Source organism: Cladophialophora carrionii (genome assembly GCF_000365165.1).
Source record: "Cladophialophora carrionii CBS 160.54 unplaced genomic scaffold supercont1.5, whole genome shotgun sequence".
NCBI classification, from domain to species: Eukaryota; Fungi; Ascomycota; class Eurotiomycetes; order Chaetothyriales; family Herpotrichiellaceae; genus Cladophialophora; species Cladophialophora carrionii.
This window is the reverse complement of record NW_008481830.1, coordinates 167,272-185,345: the sequence shown is the minus strand read 5'-3', so window position 1 is coordinate 185,345 and position 18,074 is coordinate 167,272. Positions and strand designations below refer to the sequence as shown.

The 18,074-nt window shown below is 55.4% G+C and overlaps 7 protein-coding genes across 7 annotated transcripts; 5 read left to right on the top strand and 2 right to left on the bottom strand.

The window, feature by feature from the left end:
* Positions 1-831: 831 nt before the first annotated feature.
* On the top strand, positions 832-2,751 carry G647_05881 (uncharacterized protein; the record flags this gene model as incomplete). The annotated part of the gene is made up of 1 exon (XM_008730207.1): positions 832-2,751. One exon carries the CDS (start codon positions 832-834, stop codon positions 2,749-2,751), a length of 1,920 nt encoding a protein of 639 aa, XP_008728429.1.
* Positions 2,752-4,092: 1,341 nt separating this feature from the next.
* G647_05880 (uncharacterized protein) lies at positions 4,093-6,071 on the top strand (the record flags this gene model as incomplete). The annotated part of the gene is made up of 3 exons (XM_008730206.1): positions 4,093-4,351; positions 4,415-5,086; positions 5,137-6,071. 3 exons carry the CDS (start codon positions 4,093-4,095, stop codon positions 6,069-6,071), a joined length of 1,866 nt encoding a protein of 621 aa, XP_008728428.1.
* Positions 6,072-6,234: 163 nt separating this feature from the next.
* G647_05879 (uncharacterized protein) lies at positions 6,235-6,642 on the bottom strand (the record flags this gene model as incomplete). The annotated part of the gene is made up of 1 exon (XM_008730205.1): positions 6,235-6,642. The coding sequence occupies one exon, from the start codon at positions 6,640-6,642 to the stop codon at positions 6,235-6,237; it is 408 nt and encodes a 135-aa protein (XP_008728427.1).
* Positions 6,643-7,439: 797 nt separating this feature from the next.
* G647_05878 (uncharacterized protein) lies at positions 7,440-8,749 on the top strand (the record flags this gene model as incomplete). Its single annotated transcript, XM_008730204.1, has 4 exons — positions 7,440-8,006; positions 8,059-8,187; positions 8,240-8,361; positions 8,434-8,749. The coding sequence occupies 4 exons, from the start codon at positions 7,440-7,442 to the stop codon at positions 8,747-8,749; spliced, it is 1,134 nt and encodes a 377-aa protein (XP_008728426.1).
* A 74-nt stretch (positions 8,750-8,823) lies between these two features.
* Positions 8,824-9,573, bottom strand: G647_05877 (uncharacterized protein; the record flags this gene model as incomplete). Its single annotated transcript, XM_008730203.1, has 1 exon — positions 8,824-9,573. The coding sequence occupies one exon, from the start codon at positions 9,571-9,573 to the stop codon at positions 8,824-8,826; it is 750 nt and encodes a 249-aa protein (XP_008728425.1).
* A 933-nt stretch (positions 9,574-10,506) lies between these two features.
* Positions 10,507-11,661, top strand: G647_05876 (uncharacterized protein; the record flags this gene model as incomplete). The annotated part of the gene is made up of 1 exon (XM_008730202.1): positions 10,507-11,661. One exon carries the CDS (start codon positions 10,507-10,509, stop codon positions 11,659-11,661), a length of 1,155 nt encoding a protein of 384 aa, XP_008728424.1.
* A 3,385-nt stretch (positions 11,662-15,046) lies between these two features.
* Positions 15,047-17,607, top strand: G647_05875 (uncharacterized protein; the record flags this gene model as incomplete). The annotated part of the gene is made up of 3 exons (XM_008730201.1): positions 15,047-15,451; positions 15,499-16,485; positions 16,567-17,607. 3 exons carry the CDS (start codon positions 15,047-15,049, stop codon positions 17,605-17,607), a joined length of 2,433 nt encoding a protein of 810 aa, XP_008728423.1.
* Positions 17,608-18,074: the final 467 nt, after the last annotated feature.

Genomic DNA, 18,074 nt, shown 5'->3' with positions numbered 1-18,074 from the left:
CAGATCTTGCACCGTCAGACGGATTCACTGGTGGTAGGCACCTTCTCTCTGGCCTGTCCTCCGGATCCTCGGCATAAGAAGGAGCTAAAGGGGGGGTATCCGAGAGGTGGATTGCATGGGACTGGAGCTCCTTGTTGTGCACTCACCCAGTGATGAAAGGACTTTGGCCTATTCAGGCGCCCATTTGCGTCTCACGGGCTGGACATGTTGTTGATGAATGATCATAATGATAAGGTAAGCTGTCTAGGTCCCTACACAGGAGGCAGTCCCCGTCCGGGGACCGCAACCCCACACCCAACAATGACATGGCGAGGAGGGGTAAGATACATGTAGGCCGAGGGTATGTCTGACCGAAGAGAGGGTCACATCGAGTCCTTTGCCCAAGGTATTGAGGATACTGGTCTGCAGCCAGATGTTGCCTCGGGATATGGATAGGACATGGTCACATTCAACAGCTACTGTACTCCTTCGGGTATACGCGACTCAGGGGCACCGCTGTATCACCCGCCCGCTCGGGCTAGGCAGTGCTTAGTAGACTTCAAGCCCTGAGTGGCAAGTTGACCACACGTCGCGCAAGGACTTTCAACCTGCATGTGTGCATTATAACCCCGATCAGACCGTAGGCGATCGTTCTAACACGCCCTAGAGAGAGTTCTCGGGCCATATTGTACAGTACTCGCGAGCAACACCGGTGGCATGGACATCTGACCGTTTGCGGACCAGACACCTGAGAGTTTTGAATCAGCATTACGTCGCACTGAACCGAGTATCACCACATCCGAGGCCCTCTCCGATCGAACCCCCTTCTTCTCCCCTGAAAAGTAAGTCACGATGGGCGACTCCGGACCAGAGTCCATCCCGGCAACGCGGCCCTGCCGTATTGCCAACTGCTCCGGTGCACGGGGCGATCCGGGCTACCAGATGCGTCGGCAGGCAGTCCTGGGTCCCGTCGACTTCATCACGGGCGACTATCTCGCCGAGATGAACCTGGCGGAGAACGCAGAGAAAATGGCAGCAGGGCGACACGACGGCTGGGAGCCGACGGCCTGGGACGGCCTGGAGCAGACGCTTGACGTGATCAAGCAAAAGGGCATCCGGATCATCATCAACGGCGGGGCTCTCAATCCCAAGGGGTTGGCGCAAAAGACGCAAAAATTCGTGGACGAGAACGGGCTGGACTTGAAGGTCGCATACGTGTTTGGCGACGACCTGTTGGACGAAGTCAAGGCCGACCTGGAGCAGACGGGCCAGCTGCCGCAGCATCTCGACGGGGAGAACGACAAGGTGTCCCTGGCCGGAAACGCGACCGACTTGCTGGACACAAAGGGCAAACCCATCGTGAGCGCGAACGCCTATCTCGGGGCCCGAGCCATCGTCAAGGGTCTCGAACTCGGCGCCGACGTGATCATCTGCGGGCGCGTTGCCGACGCGTCCCCAGTCATCGGCGCCGCGTGGTACTGGCACAAATGGACCGACACAGACTACGACCGCCTGGCGGGCGCGTTGATCGCGGGCCACCTGATCGAGTGCTCGGCGTACGTGACGGGGTCCAACTTTGCGGGCTTCGACGAGTACCCGCTGGAGACGTTCGTGGACCTGTCGTACGGCATCGCCGAAGTGGCCGAGGACGGCACCACGGTGATCACCAAGCACGACGGCACCAACGGCCTGGTCAACGTCGACAACGTCAAGTGTCAGTTCCTCTACGAGCTGCAGGGGGGCACGTACCTGAACTCGGACGTCTCGGCCGACACGACCGACATCCAGATCGAACAGGTCGGTCGGAACCGAGTCCGGCTGTCGAACATCAAGGGCCACCCACCGCCGCCGACGACCAAACTGGCCATCTTCTACCACGGGGGGTACGAGGCACAGCTCCTCACCAACGCCACGGGCTACGCCACGGCGGAGAAATGGCGGCTGTTCGAGATGCAGCTCCGCCACGCACTCGCGCAAAATGGTCTGACGGACGCGTTCCAGCTGCTCGACTTCCAGGTGCTGGGCACGCCGGAGCCGGATCCGCGCTCGCAGTTCGCGAGCACGACCTACTGTCGCGTGTTCGTCCAGGCCGACGCCGAAGCGACCATCTACGGCCTCCTCAAGACCTGGTCCGAGATCGGCATGCAGCATTTCAGCGGCTTCCATCTCAGCCTCGATACGCGCACCGCCCTGCCGAGATCGTACCTCGCCTTCTACCCGGCCGTGTACCCGCAGTCGAAGCTGAAAGAGGGTGTCGCCCTGCTCTCATCCGCCTCGGGGGTTCATGACACCAAAACAGCAGATGCCGGCCACCCTCCCAAGTACCAGGCGCTCTCGCCGCGGGATAATTACGAGGCGCTCCATCCCGTGGCGTTGTCCTCGTTCGGCCCCACGCGCAAAGCACGGCTGGGCGACGTCGTGCTCGCTCGCTCCGGCGACAAAGGCGCCAACATCAACTTCGGGGTCTTTGTCCGCTTGCCGCACCATTACCCCTGGCTTCAGTCGTTCTTCACACGCCAGAAACTGCAGGATCTGATCGGCCCGGTCGATTGGAGGGACGACTTCTTCATCGAACGAATGGAGTTTCCGAACATCTGGGCCGTGCATTTCGTCATCTACGGGCCCCTCGGCCGCGGGGTGAGCAGTTGTCGACTGTTGGATGCGTTGGGCAAGGGCTTTGCCGATTATATCCGCGACAAGGTGGTGGATGTGCCGGTTCGGCTTCTCGAAGAGGTCCAGGATGTGAAGAGGGAGAGGAGGGCCATGCTGTGAGGTCAATCGTGCTAAAATACACGTGTGTGTGTATACCCCTTCGGTGTCTTGCACACCGGACCAGACTGAACTAGAGTGGATGTACGGAGTAGTACTGAGTAGTTTTTACTGATGCCCGCAGCAGCCAGCTTAGCCACTGGCCCGCAGATTGGAATGAGTTAGATCACTGTGGTACTGGTACTTCCACATGGGATATCTTCCGATTACCGAACAGCCGGCATTCCTTTCTCCTCCTCTGTCTCTGGTGGCGAATACGCAACGAGCAATGGCCCACTGAGTACTGTGTACTCATAGTGTAAATCCAGTACGTAGCCACTTTACCTTGCCTGACGTTGTTACTGTGAAGTCTACAAGACATAGTAAACAGCGCATAGCACACAGCGCTCACCCCGTACACAATAGGCAGTACAGGCCTCGTACTTTCAAAGTCCACCGCAGGTTTTAAAAAGTCCGAGCATACGTAAATGGTGGTGAGGCGCCTACTTATATGCTTCAGCGTGCTCTGCATGCCACCTGTTGCGGACCCATTACTGGCAATACCACCATGTCATTGTGCAGGGGAGCTAAGGCGTAAAGGCGACAGGCGGCAATGCAAGGCTGTGGATCCGCGATGCAAATTTGCAGCCGAGGCACGCGAGGCTGTGGCAGGAAGAGACGGGACGCCACTGTCTCCCCCCTTCAATATCCTACTGTAGTACTCGTAACTCGTACTGTAGTCGTCGGCACAACCACGCCGGGCGGCACTGCACGCTCGTCGCAAATTAGGCTATCCGCTTGAAAAGGAGTCAAGTACTCCGTACATCTTGCGCAAATATAGCTTGCGGCCGAAAGCAGATTTTCAACCGACGCAACGTCAGGGCCGACGGAGGGTGTCCTCCGTAGACAGACCAAGATTGGCAGAAAGCAGACCCTCTTATTACGCCACACCACGCCACGCCGCGGGACGGGGACAGTGTGCATGGCAAGGCCGATATTGCGTGGTATGCCACACAGTACTCCATACACAGTGTGCATTGCATGTGATGTATTTGGCCCCGGTCTTTGACGATTCAAAGATTGCACACACGCGGACTCGGGCAGATTCTTGATGCCATGTGCATCGATCGAATCCACTTCGTGGGTCCTTGGTGTGTTTTCCTTGCCCTGGCGTGACGAAATCATGTTTCATGGAAGAAAACTAGATACTGTGCAAGTGCACGAACAAATAATGCATGCTCTTGCTATCACTATATGTGCCGAGCAGCGCCGGAAGCTGTGTCGTGCCTCGAATCTTTTGGTACGCACTGAGAGATATACTCGCAGCTTGACCGGCACAGCACAGCACAGCCCAGCCCAGCTGCCATGGAGAAGCACGAAGACCCCCCAGCCACCCAGTCCTTGTCACTTTTCCGGCTCGTCGTCGACCAGGCTCGCGTCACAGACGAGGTCCTCAACTATCCGTATCCGGGAGCAGGCACCGTCGATGATCCTTACGTCGTCACATATATCCCGAATGACCCGGGAAACCCGTTCACTTGGTCGGAGCGGAGGCGATGGGTCCTCAGTCTGATCGTGGCCACGGAGATGCTCGCCACGGCATATGCGTCGAGCGCATTCAGCGGTAGGTCGATAGCACTTTAGTAACCGGCCGGTCGAGGACATTTCCGCTAACACGGTGGTACAGGGACGCTGGAACAACTCATCATCAATCTTGGGGCGAGCACAGAGTTGATCACCGCCGGCATCTCGCTGTTTGTCCTCGGTTTTGCTGTTGGCCCTCTCCTCTGGGCCCCTCTGTCGGAGCTGTACGGACGCCAGTTGATATTTGGAATCAGCTTTTGCGGCTTCACGGCCTTCTGTGCAGGTTGCGCTGGCGCCAATGACATCGCCACGCTGCTGGTTCTGCGCTTTTTCGCGGGAGCTTTTGGTTCTTCACCGTTCACCAACGCCGGCGGAGTCATCGCCGACTGCTTCCAGGCGCGGGAGCGGGGTTTGGCCATGTCAATATTCGCCCTGGCACCCTCGATGGGTCCGACATTGGGTCCATTCAGTGCGGGCTTCCTCGCCGAGGCCCAAGGTTGGAGATGGGTGATGGGTCTCCTGGCGATCTTTGCAGGAGTCATGTGGATTCTGGGCGCCGTCTTCGTCCCCGAAACATATGCTCCGGTCATCTTGAGGAAGCGAGTTGCGAAGTTGGCGACAATGACGGGCAAAGTATACATCTTGGAGGCGGACAAGGGCAAGGGCGCGCCATCCATCAAAACCCTGCTGCCGACCGCTTTGATTCGTCCCTGGATATTGTTGTTCAAGGAGCCAATTGTCCTGCTTCTGTCTCTGTATATCGCCATCATCTATGGTATGTCAACTCCACTCCTTCGATGTGGGTACTCTTGCTGACGGAGTCAGGCACACTCTACCTGCTTTTTGGTGCATATCCGATTGTCTTTCAACAAGTCCGCGGCTGGTCAGAGGGCATTGGCGGACTTCCATTCCTCGGCGTTGCGGCCGGCATGGTGCTCGGCATCCTTTTTGCGGGTTGGGCAAACAAGTGGTATACCGACGAGGCAGCAAGAAACGGCGGCATTGCTCCTGCAGAAGCACGATTGCCGCCTGCATTCTACGGCGCTGTCGCAATCCCAGTTGGGCTGTTCTGGTTTGCCTGGACAGACTATCCCTCTATCCACTGGATTTCGCCAGTCCTAGCCGGTGTCCCATTTGGATATGGCTTCACAGTGGTCTTCCTGGCCGTCACGAATTACCTGGTCGACTCGTACACCATCTTCGCAGCATCCGCCTTGGCAGCCAACACGGTGTTGCGGTCGCTGTTTGGTGCCGCCTTCCCACTCTTCACCCCGGACATGTTCGATGCTCTTGGGATCCATTGGGCAACCTCCGTCCCAGCCTTTGCTGCACTGGCCTGCGTGCCATTCCCGTTCATCTTCTACAAGTACGGAGCCAGGATCCGCAGCCGATGCGTCTATGCCGCTCAGTCAGAGGCTGTTATGGCCCAACTCCGCGCAAAGGCTGTCGCATCGAATGCCCAACCATCGGAACCGGAAGAGAAGGTCTCACGGGGATCGACCAGTGACGATTCGACCGATTCTGAGAAAGACCTAGACGGGTCCCAACCCAGATTTGAGCCTATTAAGAGTAGAAAGTCATTTGCGTCGGAGAGAGGCGGCAGGGCGTCCTTGACGAGGATGAGATCGAATACTGGAAGCATTTTCGAGGCAGCCAATTATCAGGCCAGTCCATACGATATTGACCGCGTAAACACCTCGACGTCCGTGGCAGGGCTCGATCTGACAAGGACGGCGACGAACCGCTCTGGCAATAGATGAGGGGATATCCATATGGTATCTTCAGCTGTTCTGTATCATGTAGCCATAATATAATGACATAAACCAGCGAAGGAGATATGACGTTTGCGACGGCCTTCGATTTTTCATACAGCTTAGGGACTGGATCCCTTTGTAGGGTTGTGCGGTAAGGCAGAAGCTGGGTTCATATCGTCAGACAGATATCGAGACTCTCATTCAACATGATCAGCGTCGCCCTGTATTGATGCCATATCTGCTTTCTAGACTCGATGGCCGCGGTGGTATTTAAATCCCGGATGCTGTGCTTCAACCTCCTATCCAAGGGTCGACCCTTCCAGTACTGCAAGTGTAGTAGATTCTTCACGATCTTGTGCTCGAAGCCATCGTATTTGCGGGCATTCTCCAGAAATTTAATGGTGTTCTGGATGCGTCGAGGGTTGAAGTTTGAGGGAGGTGAAGTGCGAAATGTCTGGCGCAGGATGTCGCGAAGTTCGTAACGAGCGGGTGTAGAGAATTGGACCGCTTCTAGGCCGGTGCGGTACAGGTCACGGTAGGCTTGCCGGATGTGCTGACGAACAGCTGGGGCGGTCATCTGGAACAGCCCGTGTGTGTGAGGGCCTGCTTGCTTGGAGGAAGATTCGGCACTTTGTCAAGATGTCGGCGAAATTCGCCGGCGCCAAGCCAAGGCTGATGGGGCTCTGCGCTCACATTAGTCAGCGGGAAAGTTAGTCAGCCGCAGCCTTGCCACCATCCGGGTGCCATTGCCGTGTTTGCATACGACGCCACGCAACCAAATTCTTGCCCAGCCTTCATCCTCTCGAGGTGCGTCTCCTGTAGCCTCGAATTGATACTTTCCCTTGACGACGAGCCTGCGCTCATGTCACTTGCCGCACAAGTCATGGATAGAGATACTGTCTTTTCAGAAATCGGGACCTCAACCGCTCACGAAAATCTCTCTTCCCCAGTTATCCACTTCTGCTCCTTGTGTAATAAGCCTTTTACAAACGGTAGGCGACTCGGAGGTTTTCACCATGCTAATGGCTGAATTAACACTGCAAGGAAGAGTCCGCACGTGACCGGCACTCTCGTTACTGCACAACACGTTCGCGGAAGCGGCCTCGATCATGCCAGTCCTGTAATGCCGCCAAAATCAAATGCAGCTTCGGGAGCCCCTGCTCGCGTTGTGCGAAGAAAGGCATCGACTGCCTCTACAACCACTTGAAAGCACGGTCAGTATCTAACAACGCACCAGAAGCACCGAGCCCTGGAGTGGTGGCAGCGTCAAGGGCCATGGGTGACCTCCATAGTTCGCTTGATCGTGGGGGATCATTAGTGGTTGGCTCCACAGCCTCGTCATCTGGGGACCTAGACCTGATACACGATAATGCTATGGCCAATGCTCAAGATCTCGCACTCGGTGATGGGTGTTACCCGTTGTTTGACTTCAATTTAGAAGGATCGGCTTTCAATGACAACTTCACGGTCGACGGAATATTTGCACCGGGTTCTGACGCCCTTGCCCAAGACCACAGCCTTGCAGATGTTGGGATGGCGACATACGGCAAATCACGCGCCCGATTGAAGGATTGGTGCGACTGGTCCAGCCACGGGCTGTCCCTCGATGTTGTGACCGAGAGGCTCCCGGCCCTGCCAGACCCGGGTATCGGAATGGCGGCAGGTCTTTGGATTGAGCGTTCGCAAGCCCAAAGTAGCGCAGACCTCATCGTCCAGTCATTAAGGGCTTTTCCCACTATGATGCTGCGCAGGGAGACGTTCCCCTGGTTCATCCATCCCCAGTCACAGCTCATGTCGAAACCAGGAAGTGGTGCTACTGCTTTGCCTGACGCGATATCGACTTGCATGGGTATCGCGCAGATATTCACAGCACGGACACCGGAAACCAAGCCCTTTCTGTGGCGCATCATTAGGGGCGAGTATCGCCGTTTGCTCAATGAGGTATGTTTTCCATATCTTGAACACAATCGTGTGCGCTGCTGAAACCCTAAAGATGCACGATATGTCTAAATTCGATGTTCTCTTGGCTACGCAAGCCTGCATGATATATCTAGTCATGTGCATCATTGATCATTCGTCCGATAATGAAGAGCATGGCCAAGAGCTACTACGGGCCTTATATGTAAGTACACTTCGGTATCGATGGAATGACAACAACCGTTGACTTGTGGAAGGTCCTCTGCATCCACTTCAAAGAACTGGCAGGCGGACAAGGCGCCGGTAACGGCAGTCAAAGTGAGCTTTCAAGCCCAAGCCGCACCTGGGAAGATTGGATATTTGCCGAATCTCGACGAAGGTAAGCCCTTCGAGCTCTCCACGCGGGACCTCTGCAGCTTCAAGAGTCATGCTGACTGGGTTCGCCTTGCAGGCTCTCCAGCCTGTGGCTGCTCGTTGGCTGCGTCGTCTGTATCAAAACGGGAGTTGCTTGCGATCCAACCGGCAGCTATCGGAGTATTCCGCTTCCTGGGCCAAAGTCTCTTTGGAAAGCGTCGACGCAATCTGCCTGGGAAGTCGAGTACGAGGCAAGCCGCATGCTGCACGTCAAAGGGCTGGTAACCCTCGGTGACCTGGTCGATATACAACGATCACCATACACGCCCTTGAATTCTGGAAAACTGGATGTTTGGAATGCAAGAATCGACAATCTTGGTTCTCTATTGAATCTGGTCCACACCATGCTATGAATATCTATTCGCTCACCAGGGGCGAGCTGAGCTCTCACTAGCGCCTCTAGGATACCAACTGTCCTCCCCTCTCCCTACCAAGGCACTATACCGTCTCTGTCCGAGAAGGTCGCAGTTGGTCCTCCCTTTTCGGCCGTCGCGAGCTCCACGATTCGCTTTGCACCCAACTCTGGCGATTCTCCCATCAAGTGATTCACGAGCTTAGTGTTGACCAGCCCCGGACACATGGCGTTCACCATGGCGCCTTGATCCTCGAGAATTCGGGCGTAATTGAGACACAGCATATTGAGAGCCGCCTTGCTGGAGTCATACGCCTTGTAATCGGTGCTGTAAAACGGGGTCGACTTATTCGTCGCTTCGGCCAGCGATCCCATGCGCGAGGATACGAAGATCAGGCGCGGACACTCGGACTTGCGCAGCAGAGGCAAACATGCCTCGGTCAAGCAGGCAGCCCCGATGACGTTTGTGCTGAACGTCTGGCTGAACAGTTCCCTTGTTGAGAGGTCTTTGTATGCGTCGGTGAACCCTGGGACATAATCGATCAGGATGCCTGCGTTGTTGATGAGCACGTCCAACACGCCGGACTCGCGCTCGATCCAGCTCACTGCCGCGGCGATTGACTCGTCTGAGGTAACATCGAGTTGGACCGAAGAAGCTTGCGATCCATTCGCGACAATGGAAGCAGCAGCTTTTCGACCTGCTTCAGCATTTCGCGACCCAATGATGACATGGAAGCCGTGCGCGGCTAACTTGGTGGCCACGGCAAGGCCTATGCCTGTATTTGCGCCTGTTATGAGAGCAATTGTCTGTTTGGTGGACGCCATGGTGCTGTGGTTTTCGCTCTGGTTGAATGGCTTGGAGTCGGGAAACCTAGGAGTGCAGAATCGCGAAGAGGGCTGGAGTTCTCCGTCAACTGGAAGGCATTTCACTGATACTTATAGGAAACGGAGTGATTGATCTCTGATGCTCCAGGGGAAGAGCACAATGGCAAAGACGGCCAATTTCGCCGGTTCAAAAGTGGCCGTTCATCTGGCTGATATCTCCAGGCCAGTGTGGCGAGGCTGTTGGCAGGGATTATAGCTGAACGCCTACCAGCACGAGCTCGCAGGGAGATACACTTCACCCTGCCATATTTCGCTTGATTTTCAGTGCTGTTCGGGACTCCGAATGAACAGCACGTTGTTGGGGCTGCCTCCGGGCGCGTCAATCCGGCCTGTTAGGCGTCAACGACCATCTCCGGGTATGTTAGCCGAGCTTCTGGTTAAGCTTCTGCCAAGCCTAGGGATCGCAGTTAAGCTTCCGTGGCTCCCCTATGACGTTCACCGACGCTGAAATCAAAGCTGTCAAGCTGTGAAACACCAAAGCTGCCTTTGCTGCTGACATTACCAGCTTCACTCGTGCAATGCTTGAAATTTTTACAGAGCTCTGTGCTGCGCTCTGCTGTTCATTTGACGGATCTTCGAAGCGGTTGAGACCCAGGGCAGGCAAATTGCCGCTACGGGGCATTAAATTAGGGGGATTATGGCGCCCGCCGATACGCATAAGCATGTTTGCTATTGGACATTCGGGCTGCCTCGCGAGAAAGCCCTTAGGTAAGCTCTTCAGCATGAAGAATCCCTGGCGGAGGCCTCGGATGCGGTGCAGGGAGGCGAAGAAGACTCCTCACCGTCCTCGACCCTGGCGCTGTCAAATGAGAATGTCGTACGACCATCTGTATTCTTCGACTCCAGCTTCCGACGCGCACAATAGCCTGAGACATGAAAAGGAAGCAGAAGCCTCTAGTCAATCTGGTCCTTTTCGCGACTGTGCTCTTTGCCATTCTCTTCCTCAATCATTCCCATTCACCGGACAAGGCCTTCGCATGGACGACAATCAGGTACAAATCAACCGCAACATCGTTTCCCCCGGCTCGTGGCATCTGCCCTGGGTTGTCTCCTGAGAAACCGGCCCTTGTCGTGGCTCGAGTCCAGGCCGATGGTGATCCAGAATGGCTCAGTACTCTCTCGGACAGATACCACCTCTGCATGTACACTGCAGACGCGGCGGAGGACTTGGGCTCGATGAATCTGCAAGTCCCTGCGAATCGAGGCCATGAAGCCATGGCATTTCTGACTTTCATCATCGACAATTACGACTCCATCCCGGAAGCCGGAGCAGTCTTTGTGCATGGCTCCCGATTCTCATGGCACAACGACAGCCCCGACTACGACAACATAGCCCTGCTTCGCAATCTCAATATCTCTGCTGCATTGGCTCCGGTGGGCTATCACAATCTACGCTGCGACTGGAGCGCCAGTACCTGCGATCAATCTTCGTCGCCTCCTCAAGGTAGCCTGGAGACCTCCTTCCGCGCTGTGTTGCAACCGTATGATCCTAGGGTGATCTCCGACAGCGCCTTGGCACGCTCTCTGGCCGTGTTGTTCCGTGGCGACGAATCTGAGGCTGCCAAAACGGATGGGCAGATATTTCTCGGTCGCAGTGATGCTGTGCGCTCTCAATGCTGTGCGCAGTTCGTTGTCGCTCGCGAGAATATACGGCGTCATACTCGTGACGAGTACTTCGCTCTGCGACAGTGGTTGCTCGATGGAATCAGCCACCATGACCTTCACCAGAGAACCCTCAACAAGAATGCCGCGCCCCGCGATGACCGCGTTGCCGGGCGCATCTTGTCATATCTTTGGCACATTCTGTTCATCCAGCAGAGAGGTCCGGCAAACCAGGGCCGGGACGCCAGCACCATAGATCTACAGCAACTGAACCGCCTTGCCTGTCCTCGGGCGGACGAGTGTTATTGCCGCTTGTACGGCCGGTGCAATCTTCCAGGCTGCAACAGTCCTGGCCGCTGCGCTGGTCAGTATCGGATACCACCTGACTTTAAGCTCCCAGTCGACTGGCCAGCTTCCCATCCATAGGCCTAAGGAAAACAACGGCTCCTTGCCAACGCGTACGAGAAGGAGAAATGCGCGTTTTGGATACCCACGATGTAACAGACTTGGCTTCCCAGGATGTGGGATGGGTAGAGGTGGTTGACTACGTGTATTGAAATAGGGTACCCCGTACAGCGATCCGGCTTGAATGACACGGTCTCGATCGCGATATTGATGCAGATAGGACAGGACACTGCTGACATATGGGTGGCCTAGGCGTGCTGGGCAGCTCATCAGCCTATCGGCACTCGACTTGGCCTACGCCCTCTAGTGTCCCTGGTACTCCTTCATGTTCTCGCATCTGTGCTCTACGACATCTCTGTGCTTCCTGGTCACTTTATATCGAGCAGTGCTGGCTCGAATGTAAAAGACGCTCTGCCATCCTACTCCAACTCATAGGCGCCTCATTTCCTTTTCTTCCATCTATGCACGTCGTCGTTCACGAGCCCCTCAACACGACATGCCCGCACAGGAAATGCGCAATCTGCCCCGCCAACATTAAGCGAGATGTTTGTTACTCGGTTTAGCTAGCCATGCGAAGCTTTGAGACCATCTAACTTGCCTTTGTTCACCTGCTCGACGACGCAGCGGAGGATTCCTGCCCCACAAGCGTTGGAGTCTAACCCATACTGCCCACAAGGTCCCACGTCTATTTCCTTTTGTGGAATCTGAAAGGAACCAGCCTTATGAAGCACGTCATGGTACCGTGGATGGGGCTGAGTCTACTCCGTACTCCGCGGTGAGATCCGACTCCTGACCCCCTTGGCGTATCGAGTTCACAGCACTCAAGGTCGATCGTTGTATATGTAGCTAGGTAGGTACGCTGAGAAGTTAAGTGTCTGATACTGTCCTTGCTCTAATCAGAGTATTGTATTCTCGTCTCTTTCCCTCCCTCCTCCTGACCAGCGCGTTCTTCCAAGGGAGATATCTCTCCCGTCCACTCTTTCCGCGCGTTTCTGAACTTTTCCTTGTAATCATGCATTTCCACTTCTTTGGCAACTGCTTTGCTCTTCTCCTCGCGTTCATCACTGCCGTCACGGCCGCTCCCGGCGGACCGCCAGGTTTCCCTGGAGGTGGCGGGCACCAGCCTTACCCCACCTCATGCTATACTTCGGTCGTGTCGAGACGGCCAGGCCGCCCAACGACGAGGTGGTCGACCGTGACCACGTCGTGCACGTCCACACGTACGGTGACCAGCACCATCATGCCGACCACGACATCCACCGTCACTAGCAGTGTGACCGTGACTTCCACAGCCGACACTACGACGTCTACGGCCATCACGACGTCGACCACAACGAGTGTTGAGACTTCGATCACGACCACGACGACAACCGAGACGTCTACGGTCGAGGGTGTCAGTACCTCGGTCGTGCCGGCCCCATCGGCGTTCCTTCCCGTGGAGGCCACTGTCCCGGGCGCTTCCTTCGAGCAGGACCCCGATGCGTCGGTGACGGCGAAGAGACGGGCTGTCAATATCGAGGTCAGCGCTAATGCCGACCTGGCTGTGCCGAAACGGAACTGGAGTCCTTCATATATCAGGCCCGGTGTACCTGGGAATGTGGGGTGTTATGAATATCACAGTCGATGCGCGACAACAACAACCACGTTGACTGTGACGGCGAGCACATCAACGGTCATCACCACCAGCACAAGCACCTCGACGGTGACGACCACGCCAGGTATGTCTAGTTTTGTTCTGTTCTGTTCTGTTCATCAACCATTCTTCATCCGTTCGTTCAGTTTTCTTATCTGAGGGCGCCCTGACTGACGGCTCCCTCCCCTCTTCGCGGACTTTACAGGCGCTACCACGACCAGCACCATCACAGCGACGGAGACGTCCACGGAAATCAGCACCGAAACTTCGACCGCCACGACCGAAGTCACGTCCTTCACCTCGACGACCACAACATATGCGGCCTGCGTACGTGCCCATCCCATTTCTCTCTGCCTTTGAAGTATTCGTATTCGCCCACGAAACTCAATACTGACTGACACCTTCTAGGCAACCGATAACCAAGCACAATACGTCAACACTCTGCCCATCATTGGCTTCTTTGGCAATGGCACGCCCCTCTCCACGGACGCCACTTCCCAGTACGAGTGCTGCGTGTCCGCGATCCTGAACCCTCTCGGCGCGATCTGGGCATGGGACGTCGACGGCGAATTTTGCTTGATCGCCCTCTCAGCCGATGGGGTGTGTGCGGCGGGCCAGCTCTCGAATGGCGTGGGCAATACCATAGACGTGTCGGAGGTGCAGACGGATCCGGTGGAATGGGGCGTCGGGAATGCCTACTGTGGGATGTGGGATAGCTTTATCGTCAGTAGCTGAGGTGTTCTCTGCTGCATGGCGCTGTGTTATACTGGGCTGTGCTGTGCTGTGCTATGTAGTCCTACACTGTGCTACACTGTGCCATAAACGCGTCATACTGTACTTAGACAGTAGCGGTAGTGGTAATGGCTATTCACAGGTATTGGGAGCCGGGAGACACCAAGTTGAATTGTTACTGTCTGAGTGTACGTTCGTAATCGTAATGTCCTTCTCATCTCATGGTTGCTGCTTGCATTGGCCTACCGGCACACACTCTATACTGTGTAATCGACTCTGACATGTTTGTACCTTCAGCTCGCAGTCTACAAAGCCGTGCCTCCCCAAAACCTCCATGCTTCAGATCATCTAATTATTTGCAGATCAATGTGTTTTGCCCGCGTGCAACCTGAATGCAACTATTGTCACGGAGGTATCGTTGTGCTGGGAGGATTGACCAGGCCTGCGACAGGGAAGCACTCGCCCACCGCACTCATACGGGTTTATGCTAAAGTACTCCGTTCGTTCGTACGTACAATAACGAAGTCTGTCTAGAAACAGTAACCTAGCCGAACAGTGGCGTTGGTGGCGCACGTGGCGCCAAAGGGCAGCTGCCGCCAAGGCCGCGCTGTGCTTCAGGCCTTAATTCCAGCGCAGCCGCCAGCCCTCAGTCCATCTCGCTCTCCTCGCCCATCACTTCTACTCTTCCCGTCAACACCTACTAATACCCACGCGCTGGCTGCCTTTGGAGGCTGGCCTTTTGGATCGCGCTCGTCCTAGATCCTATTGAGCCCCTTTGGAGGTCCAGCACCACCGTCCAGGTGCAACATCTGCCAGAAAATCTGTGCAATCCACCTGTCCTTTCCAGTCACGCCTCGGAGACCATGACCGTGGTCCAGCAGTAGCCACTGCCAGCTGACACGATCGCGTCAAGATCAGGATTTCTTTCTTTCGATCCACTTGTTGACTGATTCTACCTGTTAGACACCGCCTCCCTTGTTTCCTTTTGCCAATGTTGATCCCCCGTCACTCGACTGTTTCCGTGTAGATTGTGGTTGAGAGATGGCCAAAGTCAAACAGAAGGTCGCCAGACAAGGTGCGGCGGGCGCCTCAACCCGCGCTGCCCAGGTTGCAAAACAGAAAAAGCACAAAGTTGCTGTGCAAGGAGATCCCAAGGATAAGAAATTAGCCACTGTTGTAAGCAGAATCCCTTCGCATTCTTGGTGCCCTATCATCGACACGCTTCCCGCGGCTCTCATTCACCAGCTCCCACCGTCCATTATCACCCAGCTCCCCCGGGAAGTCCTCACAAGAGGGCTGGTAATCAGTGAACCTGACACTCGCAAGGTCGCATTTACGGAGAACCCTCCTCCGGGCTACACGTTCATCGCTGCAGGAAATCCTGAACTCACCAATGCATTGAAAGAATTCGCCAGCCGTGGCCAGCACAAGATCTTCGTTGTCACTGTAAGTTGAGCCATGAGGGACATGAATCCATCTTTCTGACACTCCAGATCACACCGCACGCCAAACGCCACGAGTTATCGAGACAAATCCATCGCGTCGGCTATCATTTCCCCACCACGGTCGTCGATCAGGTCTGTGCCCACTATGGCATCCGTCTCAACAACAGGGGCGAGCTCATCGACGAGTCCAAGGATGAAGATCTCTTCCGACGGGTCTACCAAAACGCCGACGGCCAACGTCCGGCCGAAGAGAAGGATCAGGTAACAATCAACACGGAAGCCAAACAAACAATCAAAGATCTATTTCCCAAAATTCCGGATAGTGATCTATTTAGGATTATCAAGCACGCTTTCCAGCTGAGCGACGCCAGAGTCGGAACCGCGCCAGAGCTGACCCTGCTCCGGAGAGCCCACCTCGCCGTTGTCGCCCATATTCGGCACAACTACACCTCATACGACAAATTGCTGAGGCACGTCCAATACAACGAAGCTCGCCATCAGGTTGAAAAGGAAACTCTCGAAAAGATCATTGAGTGGCGTGGTGGCGAGGACATGGCTCTTGAAGATACTGGTCATGCTGCCGATGATCTCCTCAAGGATGTGATTGTCATCTCTGACGAGGATGCGTCCGAGGGCGAGGCGGATGATGTTCAACCTCTACCTCAAGAGCAAGTCCGTGTCGAGGAGCTTCCGACCGCACCCCATGGGCGAGGTTATGACCGCTCCCCCTCTCCAGTGGCCGAAGCGCAGCCTGAGCGTTACCCGGCCTACCCACGTCTTGTGCACAGCTACAGACCAAGTGAAGCCGAAATCGCCCAACGAAGCCAGACCAGGTACGCTGTCTGGGACCAAGTAAGACGGGACTATCACTCCAGAATAGCCCAAGCTCCTACCACCGGCGTGGAGAGAGTCTACAACCCCGAACCTGCTCAGAGCTCTCGCATTTTGATACCGCTCGACGATCCTGCCCCTCGGCCTGCTCAGCTATTTCGTTACGAAGTACCTGTACAAAGACCTGTGAGGGTAGAATACGAGGTAAGACAAGTCCGGAAACCTAGGCCTGAGCTATGCCCTGTCCGTCAGCGAACCCTTGGGTCGACTAATTCCCTCATACAGCCGCTTCCGCCACCTCGACCGAACCCGCCACAGTTCATTCGAGATGCCAATGGCAATCTTTTCGAACGGGTCGATTCTCAGCCACGCGCGACACCTGTGGAGACATCGCAACGCTACTATCAACACGAGACTCCAGCAATGACTGGGGCGCTGGTAAGAACTCGACCTTCATCGCCACCGGTCAACTTGCAAGCGCAAGCACGATATGCTACAGGTCGTGATGGTGGTGATGGTATGGTGCTGCCATCCGTTGAAGCACCTGATGGGTCTTATGCACCATCTCGGCTACGCCGCAACCCCTTCGACAGAGAAGTAGAGCCTCGTGATACTGACACAGTGCGACAAGAAGCTCGTCAACCTCGAGACGCACCGCGCATTGACCTGACCAACAGTTCAAGCCAGACGCCTAAGAGACGTCGACTTGAAGAAATTGATCCGTCACCTGGAGATCGCATGGTCAGACGAGAATCACCTGGCAGGCTTGTTGAGCGCCAGTATCCACCACAACGTCTGACAAGAGCCGCGCACCCGGAGAGTCGCATAGTTGATTATGGTGAGCCTCGTCACGACTCTCGTTTGCAAGCGACAAGTTCTGCCAGGGAACACGCTTACGCTGATCGTCAACCGTTGTACGGTGTTCGTGATCCTCCACGTACTTATACACGTGTCTATGAACCGTTGCCTGAAACGCAGGAAGCGCTTGATTCGGCAAGATCTCAATATCGTCCGCAAAGTTATGGAATCGTGAGACAAGAAGTCGAGTCCATTCGCCCAGTTGGGCCTCCGAGATATGGACCTTCGACGCATGCGAGCCCCAGTCATGAGCCGATCGTGGAGTCTCGCATCTACGACGGCAGGACGACAACAGAGCGTGTCATGCCTTCACGTGAACAATACATCCAACCTTCCATGCAAGAGACGCGTGTCCGATACGTCTATGCTGATGGGACAGAAGCCCCTGAGCCACTACAAGCAGTTCCTCCGCAGCGTGAAGCGGAGTATGAACGACCAACTGCTGCGGTCCGGTCCTACGTTCGTTGAAGCAGAAGATATCTTTTCGAGCGGTCACAGGAGGAGTTCACCTAAGCAATGGTACGATGGTAAGACAGGGATACTTTTAGGCTTCCATGGCATCCTTACAACAGCAACAACATGGCAGTGCTGATGATTGTTTAGGTACGATTGCAACGAAGCATGATAGGGGACGACTCAGCATTGCCTCCTACTTGTCGCACCACTTCGGAGGTTCTCAGTTAAGCCTCCGTGCTCAACCACTTTTCATTTGTTTTCAACTTCTCGTCATCAGCGTCGGTGGGTTCCAGCAGCATGTTTGAGCATAGCGAAGGAGTTTCGACACGACATTCATGTCCAATGAATGCACGAGAGTCCGAGGCGGCCCTTCTTGTTCTCTTCTTGTAACGATATTGCACAAGATACCCACTTGTTGACAGCACGGAATATGCGCGGGAGCAAGGAAGCGTAGGCAACGGGGTCCCAGTGGCGAATCT